Source organism: Vespa crabro, chromosome 1 (assembly GCF_910589235.1).
Source record: "Vespa crabro chromosome 1, iyVesCrab1.2, whole genome shotgun sequence".
Taxonomy (NCBI): Eukaryota; Metazoa; Arthropoda; class Insecta; order Hymenoptera; family Vespidae; genus Vespa; species Vespa crabro.
Genome location: NC_060955.1, coordinates 20,108,483 through 20,120,902, shown reverse-complemented (window position 1 = coordinate 20,120,902; position 12,420 = coordinate 20,108,483). Strand labels below are relative to the sequence as shown.

At 38.6% G+C, this 12,420-nt stretch overlaps 1 protein-coding gene across 5 annotated transcripts in view; it reads right to left on the bottom strand.

Annotated features, from left to right (window-relative positions):
- Nucleotides 1–12,420, bottom strand: part of LOC124426408 (UPF0489 protein C5orf22 homolog) — a 445,446-nt gene that overhangs the window by 279,329 nt on the left and 153,697 nt on the right. The window contains exon 1 of one of the 5 annotated variants that reach the window (XM_046968086.1): nucleotides 4,242–5,641. The exons of the other annotated variants lie outside the window; for them this stretch is intronic. Within the exon in view, the coding sequence (XP_046824042.1) occupies nucleotides 4,242–4,399 (158 nt within the window). The 5' untranslated portion in view covers nucleotides 4,400–5,641. Of the gene's footprint in view, nucleotides 1–4,241; nucleotides 5,642–12,420 lie in introns of those variants that run through there. 5 annotated transcript variants of the gene reach the window in all.

The following is a 12,420-nucleotide window of genomic DNA, read 5'->3' as shown; positions in this document are numbered from 1 at the left end:
CCGGAGGCGGTGGCGGTAGTGACGACGGCCTCCCCTAGCTGGCATCTAGTGTCACCGACGAAAAAGAACGGGCCCCACGCTGAGAGTATACCCGTACCCAAACGACGAACTTTCCTTAGTCTCAAAAATAGTCTAGTTTAGACTGGTACCTTACGTTACCATGGATTTATTTTCTCTCTTGGCAGGAAAAAGATATATGATAGTTTCGAAAAAAGAAAAAAGAAAAAAAGAAAATCGTAAGAACGATCGTTTCGTACGAGAATATTCCCTGTTAATCATCTTTACGATTTACTTTAGAATATTATTTAGCCTCGAGCTTCTATTTTCTTTCTCATACGTTAAAATGTTGTTTTTAAATTGTCTCCTTAAATTCTCAAGATATCCGAATACGTAACCACGATATATGGATCGTAAGAAGTATCTTATGAGATATTAAAAAGTACAAAAATACAAGAAAAAGAAACAAGAAAAAAAAAAATGAAGAAATCGACGCGCAAACGGGAGACGAGATTAAAGTAAATAATAAAACTCGTACGATGTCTCAATATTATACATACCTTTCGGCATCGAGCATCGAACTATGTTATTCCAAGTGAACAGAGGAAGAGGATAAATAGAAGGATGAGAGAACGAGACATAGACTGGAGGAGACGTTAAACTTTAATTGACCGGACTAAGGTTCGGTACTACCGTCAAAGGCGTAATCAAGCCGACTGACAGACAGATACGATCGTACAACGAGCAACGTTATCCTCACTCGAATCTCGAATCGCTTCGACCTATCGGAATCGTGAACGAGCGAACATTGGAAAGCGAGGAGCCGGCGGGCACTCCAAGGGCCACAACATCCAAGCAAACGTGTCACGACAAATGCTGCTCCTGCAGTTGCTGCTGTTGCTGTTTCAGTTGCTGCTGTTGCTGTTTCAGTTGCTGTTTCTGTTGCTGCCGCAGTTGCCGTAGTTGCTGATGCCGAAGCTGCTTCATCGATTCTCTAGCCACTGGAATCGTCTATCCTTCGTCGATCTAACAAACTTCTCTCTTTCCAACTTTTTACTTCAAGTTTATACCGGCGAGAAACTCCGTTCGATCGCGAGGAATCGAAGGATCACCGAATGACTTCGAAAGATTCTATCTGATCGCCTAGCCTTCTCAAGGAAAAAGAAAAAGAGAGAGAGAGAGAGAGAGAGAGAGAGAGAGAGAGAATATCTTTCCAATGTGCCTTGCGAACCATTATAGTTTGAATCTTGCTTGAGAAGTTTCGCGAGTAAGTATGTCTATCAGGATACTCGTATCGTCGTCGTTATTTCGTTATAGGAGCAACACGAGTACATTTCTCCTCTTCACGTTTATAAAGTCCTCCATTTAAATTGTCTTCAAGATCCTCTCTCCCTCTCTCTCTCTCTCTCTCTCTCTCTCTCTCCCTATGTATATATATATATATATATATATATCTTTTTCTCTTTTTCTTTTTCTAAATTGGATCTCATAAGAAACGATCGTAATCGTAATTTCTATATTATGAAGAAAAATTATCGATCGATTAAGAATGTTAATTTGATTTTCTCTCGATCTATCGTCAAAGTTGTTGCATCGAAATTCGTAACGATCGCTTATCGATTTCGAGACAAGAAGACCGTAAACGAATCGATCGATTCTCGAGACTCCATTAGCAATTACATTTACAGACTCCCATCTGTATGCGCGCTCACGTCGTTGAAACGAGAAGGGCGAATCTCTGAAATCGATCCTACGCCGCTGATCTCGAGAGGGCAAGCGCAAAATGCCAAGGCAGTTACGTGTTTCGAAAATCGACCCGGGGCGATCGAGGAATCGTGTCCACTCGACTTCTCGAAGTTAAAGGAAGCGGTCCATCGCGGGATCGTGAATCAGTTGTATGAGAGTACTCGGAGAGAGTTTCTGATACCAACAAACAACCCTCTCATTTACATACTCATACCGTATCCTTGGATCTCGATCAGTATCTTCGATAAAACAGTTTAAGTGCTAATACCATTCCTCTCTCTCCCTCTCTTTCTCTCTCTTTCTCTCTCACTCTTTTTCATTGCTTACACGATTCGATCAAAAAGATAATTTTCATTGGACAAGCATTTTAATTAACATTGAGACATAATTTCTTGGAAGAGCGAGGGGTCGAAACCTATTACCAGGACAGAAACAAATTATGCGACGAAAAATTCACGTGTGTCAATTAATATAACGCGTATAATAAATATAAACGTTATATGCATTATTTATCATTTCTATATCGAGCGAGTGTAATCGTTATGTTTTCGAAAATAATAATTACACTCGTCTAATTCGAAAATTTAATTACATTTTTAATGATATGAAATAAATATACAGTTCATCAATCGAAATTCTTATTAGATGTTAAATCGTGATATTTTCGTGCGTTATATCCGCCAACGACGAGACAGCCGCAACGAGGACCGCATCGACCACATCACCAGACGACGAGCGTCCTCGCTTTTCAAAGAGGGGGTGGGACTCGAGGCTTTGCCGAAGAAGGCTCTCCTTTCTCCATCCATTTCAAAGGACAATGGTCCGGCAGTGTCTTTGTGAGAACCGCGATGGAGTGCTCGGATTGTCGTTGATTACCGGCGAGAAGTGCGTCGTGGATGAAGAGCGGTGATAGGAATGAATGAGAAGAGAAATACGAAGGGAGAGATGGTCCGTTTCTACGGACAACTATCGATCATTAGAACATCGAAAGTCGCTTTTGCTCGATCCACCGTTGCTCCTTCTTACATGATTTTAAATCAAATATTTTTTTTTTTTTTTTTTTTTTTTTTTTTTTTTTTTTTTTAACTATTATAACGTTACGACGTAACGAATAAAATAGTTAAGTAAAATTTAATTTACATTCGTAATAAATTGATAAATAAATTATTTTCCATTCGTATTGAAAAGATTGATTTTTTTTTTCTTTTTTTTTTTTTTTTTTTTAACAGCTAATAAAAATTTCTTTTGCCATTAAAGATTATAAAGATTTTTTTTATACCGCTAAAAATTATAATGCTCCAAAATCTCAGTTTCGTCGTAAGAAAATTTCATGGTACAGCCATAATGACTCTCACGATAGGTCTTACGGAAAGAATACTCGGATAAGGCGGAAAGTCTATCGTAGTAACAATTAGGAAGTTTTTCTTTTTTTTCTTATTTGTTTTCTTTTTTTTCCTTCATTGCTTTTTTTAACTTTTTTTTTCCTTTTATTTTTTTTTTTTTTTTTTTTTTTCTTTATATGCCGCACTCTAACTTTCTTGAAATCCTATCGACGTCTAGGCTGTCAGGAATCTAATACCAAGCTCCTAGATTTTCAGGAGGATGCGAGGAGGATGTCTCGTATTCGCAGCACGTGTTCCCGAATATTATTTTACCTGTATGCGGGTTGGGACCCGGAATTAGATGCCCCGAGTGACCGCCGTACGGTTTCCAATTACGGATGAATCGTGTTCTAAGTCTCGTCTAAATCAAATTAAATATAAATTAATAACTTCCGTTTCCTTATATTTGCCATTTTATTTAATTAACGCCAACATTGTCGACGATGTTACGCTTTGCGTTTATTTGAAAACGAAAAAAAAAAAAAAAAAAACAAGAAAAAAAGAAAGAAAAAAGAAAAAAGAAAAACGAAAAAAAAAAGAAAAAACGAAGAAGAAAACCCTTTTTCCTTTTAAACCCATTGGAAAATATTTTGTTACGAGGAATGTTTACTTAGATGTAACAAATATCGGAAAGGATATCTCGTTGAAAGCGAGATCGCGCATCACGGAATACCTTTCTTGTATTATCTCGTACTCGGTATGCGCATCTAAGGAGATTACATCGGTGATCATTAAAAGTACTGTACAACATATACATATACATACATAGATATAGAAGGAGAACGTGCGAAGTCGATGATAAGGAGAAATAAGATACAAAGGGCGCGATGCGATCTGAAACAATTTATATTGGAGCTAGCTCGCGGTGGTGGTAGCTTTGCCGATCGATAATCTACGACCGATCACGAGCGCTTCGTGACCGAGATCTAAAACAATTGAGTCGTCGACCGGAATAATTGAATCGCAAAATAATCCTCTCCCTTTCGATCGTAAACTTAAACGTTAAATAAGTACATACTTACATATATGTGTTTGTATATCGAGAACTCATAATATGTGTATATATAATATGTGTGTCTTCGTCGTTCATTCTTATAAAAGGATAATCAAAATTACCTCACTTTCTCCGTTTTCACGGTTTTCGTGGTTATTCTTATCGGTCGATTTAAACGATGGTTCACATCGGTGCCGCAAAGTCCACTTAGCGGTTTCGCACAAACGATGACCCTCGAAAAGAGGCTGAGGGAATACCGTCCACTCCCAGTAAACTCCATTTACTCTCACACCACTACTGGCTCGGTTTCCACGCATCGTCTCCTCATAACAATGAACGTTTCTTCTTCTCCTCTCTTTCCTCTCTCTCTCTCTCTCTCTCTCTCTCTCTCTCTCTCTCCCCACTATCCTCTCTCCTTCTTCTACGTCTTTATCCTCTTACTCTGTCACCAATGTGACGACTCATGAGAGAACATTTTTTTTTCTTCCCTCTTGTCTAAACTACGCTTAGCAACAAAATATTTCTATTTTCCTTACTTTAACGATCGAGAAACTAAAGGACGAAGTGGCTTTGTAAGACAAATGGCCGAAAGAAAGAAAGAAAGAAAGAAAGAAAAAAAAACGGAAAAGAAGGAGACAAAAAAAAATAGGCTGTAAACAGTGTAGACGTAAATGACTTTCCTCCGGAAAGGAAAAAAAAAAGAAAAAAAGAAGAAGAAAAGAAAAGAAGAGAGAGAGAGAGAGAGAGAGAGAGAAAAAGAAAAGAAAAAACGAACGTTTTTCTAAGGATAAAGAAACCGTTTTCGCGTCGATTAAACTGTGTGTACTCAACTTTAAGCCGAGTACACGGTCGAAGGGTCGCGGTGATAGCCTCCCTCATTTCTTCTTCTTCTTCTTTCTTCTTATTCTTCCTCATTCTTCATTTCTTCCACGCCTCAGCCCTGTCCACCCCCCCCTAAAATTCTTTATATCGAAAAAAGAAAAAAGCGTTGATGTTATCTAGAAACTCTAATTGTCCGTTGAATCATCTCTCTATTACTATCGTTCCATTATACGCCTACTATTACTTTCTCACGTATTTTTATTTCGATTAGATACCCTCGCATCGTATGGAACTTTGATCTCGTCTTAATTGTTTAGAACGTAGACATCCTGCCGTGGCGTTCACCTTCGTGCATTCTACCTTTCCCCAACCGGTGTACGATTTCTCGAGGATGCGTTTCGGGGCCCTAGAATTAACGTGGCAAAAGAAAGTACGAGGAGAGCGAACGGCAAGGGCCACGAAAGATTGCAGGGTGCAAACCCGAGGAATGCCGTTGTAAGAAACGAAGACGAAGACGAACCCGAAGAAGAAAGAGGAGAAGAAGAAGAATGACCGCGAGATGGCAAGTGTGGGAAAGATGAGGTTGGCCCACATGACGCGAGAAAAGTGGAACTAACGGACTGGCATGCCTACATGGTTACAACGAGAGAGAAAAAAGGGCCGGCCCTTTTGACACATATCCGTTGGTAAAGGTAAATAACTTTTATTCTTTCTCTGCAACCGCAACGATTGCTCAACGTTCAAACGCAATTGCGTTTAACCAATGGTATATACATATGTATATTTATATATATATATATATACATATATATATATATATTAAATAGATATATACGTAAACACGTATGTATGTATTTGAATATAAATTTGAAAATTATTATCGAAAGACGTGAGAATGTTGGATAGCCGCCGATCATACTACTATTTTGTAAATATTATTATGCATTAGGATCGCTAATAAGATGCTTTCCCTAGCCTTTCTTAAAGTTTACGCACAACGAATTGAAACGATGCACCTTCACCGAACGTTCCTTTAGCCGCAAGCCTATATTAGTTGATGACGTTACAATGATAAATTTGTAGAAAAAAAATTTTAACACCAGGATAAAGGATAATATGGTTATATGAATGTACCTCTATCATCAAGTAAAAAAATAGCGAAAAGCGGAGAGCGGAGAATTATATACGTGTGTCCTTCGACGCGTCTCTCGTTCGACTAGTTATATAAAGGAATACTGAGCCGTTCTCTAAAGTGAAACCTATAAACCAACTTGTAACGCTTAGAATGTTTATTTACGTTTCCCACTACTCGATGAGATACTCCTCTTTCCTTTCAAACGTATTTCCCTTAACTTTCTTACGTACTATGCGTTTGACCTATACTATCATCCTCGTAGTCGTAGTCGTCGTCGTACTCGTCGTCGTCGTACTCGTTTCTAAATATATTTTTTTCTTCGAATTGTATATACCAACAACATTACCAATGAAATGGTTATTGTGCAATGAGAAAGAGGCTGTGAATGTTTCACGATTATTTTAAAAAATTACAATTTATATTTTAAAGAGGCTATATATATATATATATATATTCTATCACCATTTAATACCAAAGAGGATACTTTCTCGGGCCACGTGCGTCTACGACGAAGAATAAGACATTCGAACGAAGAATTCTCACGGTGTCTACCGGTAGAAGAACGCATCGCAAATGTCGAGCGAAACTCGCGCGACTTCCGTGCCAGAAATTTCAATCGTCCCGCTGAAAAAAAGAAGGAGAAGGAGAAAGAAAGAAAAAAAGAAAAAAACGAGTAAAAGGAGGAGGAGGAGGAGGAGACAAAGTTACAGAAAGGTAGACGCTCGCGCGAGTAGTTATTGCACGCTCACTTTTTCTTTCGCACGTCGTCTCGTTCGAACGGCTAAACTAATTCACAAAAGATCGGAGCGAGACTTACGAAACGAGTCGTCGATTCGCACGCACGCACGCACGCACGCACGCACGCAACGAGCTGCGATAAAATGGTCAAAATTTCGAAAAAAGAAAGAGAAAAAAAGATGAAGAAAGAAAAGATAGAGAGAGAGAGAGAGAGAGAGAGAGAGAGAGAGAGAGAGAGAGAGAGAGCGAGCGAGCGAGCGAGCGATAGAGAGAGAGAGAGAGAGAGAGAGAGAGAGAGAGAGAAAGTAAGCAATAATAATCTTTCCTATTCCTTTTGAAAAAATAAAAATGAAAAAAAGAAAAAGGAAAAAAGGAGAGAGAGAGAGAGAGAGAAAATGAGGAAACGACGAGACAACATAGCGAACATTTATGATAATTATTATAATCAGCTTCTAATCTAAATTATGATATTTCAGTATATATGATAATCGCTTGAGAAAACACGTTCTCCGAGGTTGGATTAGGTCGATAGATCGAAAAAAATAAAAAAAAAAAAGAAAAAAAAGAAACAGAAAAAAAAATAAGCGACGGTACATTAATTCATATCCTTGATATATGAAATAATACAGATACAAAGATTCGAACCGTTATAAATATTAAGATACGTATCAGGAGTGATAAATTTTAGATGAAATCAGTGGTGGTCGATGATCGGCATGGTTGGCAACCGGTTGGCGGATGATTTGAGATCACAATGATATAGGTTTCCTCAGTCCTGAGAGGATGGATCGATATTGGATCGATAAATTCCATTATTAATGTGAGCGCAGCAAGAAACTGATAAATTGCCAAGCTTGGATACGAGTCTAGCAGCGTCGATCTTACTGTTCCAACAAAACGAATCTCCCGGTAGCCTAGAGGCCACTCAAAACGATTTATTTGCCCAGCCTGTTCCTACTTGCCGGGACTATAATTTTCCACGACATTCGCGCTCGCGCAAACGATTACGCGTTCCAATTTTATCCGGAAATTGCTAAGTGCGCCCGAAGATAGTCGCTGACGAAGATATTCGATCCTTTTCGTTTTCTCTCTCGAAGACGAAGAAACGATATCAAGAGGACTACCGTAATGACTCTATCGCAACGGCTTTCTACATTTTCTTGAGAAGGAAAGAAAAAAAAAAAAAAAAGAAAACAGGAAAGAAACAAAAAAAAATTATATAAAAGAAAATAAAGGAAAAGTATGCCTAAAGCTAATATTCCGTCTTATGCGGCAAGGAGGCACGCATATCGGGATAAAGAATCGCAATGAGAAACGTATATCTCCGATCGACGATGCAACGTCATTGTTGGCGTGGTAGGTGTGCCGTTTTTAACGGCGATGTTATTTCATGGCGCAAATCGAAGCTGCAGCCGGCTGCAGGTGCACCGCTCTTACTCGATCTGGAGACGTTTCGATGTGCATTGTGATCGAATGATATAATAAAGGCTGAGAAGTCCGTGGGAAACGGAGAACGGTACCACCTGACGCACTCTGACGGCAAAGCACAGGATACGTGCGTGTATATATACATACATACATACATATATATGTATATATATATATATATATGTGTGTGTGTGTGTGTGTGTGTATAAGTCTATTCGAGAAGCACGTAAAAATTTATGCGCACACCAACGAATCCCATCTCATTTCTCTACGATCTCTTTCACGATAGAGAGAAAGAGATAGAGAAACGACGTGTATGCATATTGCGTATCTTTGTGCCAGAAGAGGCTGGTCTTCCGCAATAACGTCCGAATAAACGTCTTTCGTCGCGATAACTCGAAAGCACGAGGTATGCGTGCCAGATAGAAAATATTCGTAAATAAACGAAGGATGCGATCTTAACATTCTACAGGGTTGTTTGGAGCCGTGCCAGCTACGACGCGAATAGCAGAAGGTACGCGGACGACTCTTTGGAAAACAAAGTTTTACTTGAGTAGCGTACGAGCCGGCCAAATGATTTTGCCGTAACTTTCGAAAGGATTTTCTAGTTGATTATATACACGTATTCTTTATACACGTATATACGTATTACGTGTATTTATCGACACGTCGATTTGGATAAAATAAAAGGAACGAATGAAAGAATAATAACATATCGTATACGTTCGTGTGTATACGTATAACAGACGTTCATTTTATCCCGATCATATTGTAATAATTATATTTTTCAACCCTAACAAATGCAACGAATGTTTCGAAATATTATAGAAAACGAATGCACGTATATATTGGTTAACAGATGACAGAATAGCAGCCTCGATACTGGCAATTAGCGAGATATCATTAGCAAAGGAACGTTTCCGTATACGTTCGTAGAAAAAGGGAAGATGAAAAAAAAAAAAGAAATATAGAGGAAATTCTTTTCAACCTTGATACACGAATATTACAGCGTGCAAACTAAAAATTACGAACCCTTCTTTTTATTTTCTTCCAATTGAATGTGTCGCCCTTCGAGGCTATAAACCTAAATTATGGTACGATTCTGGGTGTATAGAAATGAAAAAAAAAAGAAAGAAAAAAAAAGGAAAAAAGAGAAAAAAAAATGACTAAAAAATGAGAATAAAAGAGACGAAAAAATAATGATAGGTGGAATGATCAATGGCGAAAATATGCTCCGGCAAGAGAAAAGAAAGAAACTGAAAGATAAAGAAAAAAAAAAAGAAAAGAAAAAGAAAGAAATAAATAAATAAAAAAAGGGGGAAAAGAAAGTGGACGGAAATCTTCTTTAAAACTATTAATCTACTTCTAAATTCTAATTTGGCCTAATCGTGCTCATCTTGAAACTGGAAGAAATCGTCGAAAGAAACGACATCTTCCGCCACCTACGCAGATGGAATCGCACGATCGACGTACGCCCTCGCAAGCTGCAATCGACGACGTTGAAAACCGTACGAGTTATACGAATTGTCGGTTCTCAACGGGATATCAGAGTGGCATCCTGCAGGGCTCTGCGTGGTGCCTTAGCGCTATCGTTTCGAGCTTTCATCGGAGTCATCGTCATCGTCATCTGGCAATTTCTATGAGGGACACGCATTCTTCGATAGATTGACCTTAATCGATTCGTCGTAAAGCCCATAACGATTCTTTCGATAATATAGTATCGACCTTTCTATTTTTTCATATGATATTCGAAGGATCTGTCAAAAATTAAAATTCGTCCGACGAGAGTTTTTGCAAATTCGTTCGAAACGAAAGAAAAAAATTTTATCACGCTATTTTATGTGGTTTTTTTTCTTTTTTTTTTTTTTTTTTTTCTTTTTTTATTACATCGCTATGTAAAAATTTTTCTATAGAATTAAATAACCTTCTCTTTTCGAGATCTATCTTGTCGTTTGATAGAAAAGATTCATTGGAAAAGCGTGCTTGCTATACGAATGTATTGGAATTCCGATTTCCATTCGGTCGGACAAAGCCACCGAGCTAATACCCGACGTATTTACACTACGTGCGACGGCACGGATCAATTAATTATACTACTATATACTATACTTAATATTCGCCGTGATCATCGTCGGATATTATTAATGTTCATAATTTGCTAATTGCCCTACAGGATTGATGTTCACGAAATTCTGCCTTTCAAATTCCTACCATTGATTCCAATTTGTGCCCATGCAAAAGATTGCCTAGCATTCGTACGTTTTCAATTAATTGAAAGCGAACTCCCGTTGATTCGTCGACTCGAAACGCCGGAAAATGGATTAAACGTACGGACTTTGAATCGAACATCATTCGATGAATATTTCGATTGACGAACCGACGAAACTACACAATCTATTAACGCGACCATCCAATTTTTCATGAAACCTCAGAAGTGTATTCGTAAAAACTCGATGAACAAGGAGAGAGAAAGAAAAATGTTCGGTATCCTGAGGCATTTCACGTTCTTCTCAACGCAACCATGAAAAAAAAAGCCTGAGAAAAGTTTCGGCGAGGTAGCTAGAAAAGAGCACAATGCTTTTCTTGGACGACATTGCCGGGGAGGATAAAAGTTCCAATACGAAACGAAAGAAAAACTGCAATAGAAGTAGAAAGAGAGAGAGAGAGAGAGAGAGAGAGATAAAATGAATATAGAGCGAGGGTTGAATCCGCGATACTCAAGGGTAGAATCGTGCGTGGACGAACGGACGGGAAGGGTGGTGTCACGACATCGCGATGTTATCGATTAGAATGACATTTTTGTGCTTGCGGCGATGTCAAAGTTTTGTGTAATTGATATTCCTAAAGGTAAAAGAAAGCTAGATATCACAAATCAATTTTTCTTTTGTGTTTCTCTCGTTTCAACTATTCTACGTGTGTGTAAGTATATATATATATATATATATATAATATATAATGTATGTATATATATAATATATATCATAGAACTTGCTTTCCATAAGAAATCATCTTCGATAACACTCATATTACATTTTCTATTTCCATTTTCCCGAAAGATCCGCGCGTTATCTCGTATCCTCTTACAGTCAGAGCTAGTATAATATTTCGCGGAAGAGCGAAACCTTCTCGAGTCCTGTCAACCTTCCGAAAGGTCACGTGAAATCCACTGGCGTCGTCGTGACAGACCGGGGAAGGGTGGAAAGAGGAATTGGAGAAGCGCGGAAGCGTATACGTGACCCACGAGTCCCCGAAGGGGCTCGTAGACGTTGTCTTCCAATGAGGGCGAGAAGAGAAGAGGGAGCAAGGGAAGGAGGATTTGCCTTCGAGGAAGAAACGGCAGCATCGTCGTCGTCGTCGTCGTCGTCGTCGTCGTCGTCGTCGTCGTCGTCGTCGTCTATTCGCTGAAGAGAAAAAAGCTCCGCTACTCTAAGCCACCATGATTCCAGGAGATAAACCCCCATATTATGTCGCGCGAGATAATACGAAAAATCCACAGCGAGACATTGTCCTCGGCCGACACAGCTTCCACACTAAGTTAAAGAGAGAAAAGGATAAAGATAGAAAGTATACTCATAGAAAGATTTCACGGGTGGCACGTTAGGATACTGAACCTTCTACCACTACCATCACTACCATCATCACTACTACCATTGCTATTACCTCTACTCTATACTTTTCGATGATAAGACGACGAAAAATTACGAAATAAAAAAAAAATTAAAGCTCTAGTTCCATGAATACACACGAAAACATAGATATCTATCTACCTATCTACAATTTCAGTACTTTACTTCCGTACCAGCCATTTTTATTTCGTACAGAGAGTTTAATTTTTATAAAAAACATCATGAATCCTTTCGACATCCCTCTTCGTTACTTTCTCGACGGATTTCATTAACTGCGGTTTTACAAACGTGATATATGCATATATATACACACGCACACACGCAAACACACACACACACACATATATATATATATGTATATATGTATGTATGTACGTCCAGGACAACGCGTTTCATTTTTTCTTCAACGTAGTAGAAACCTTTCGTGTTAGCTGCGGAATGTAGAACGAAAGAGAAAGATTAAATCTGAGCTTATCCGTTTGTACACGTTAGAAAAATTCCGGGCAACCCACGAATTCTTTGATCAGTGAAGTAAAAAAAAAGAAAAGAGAG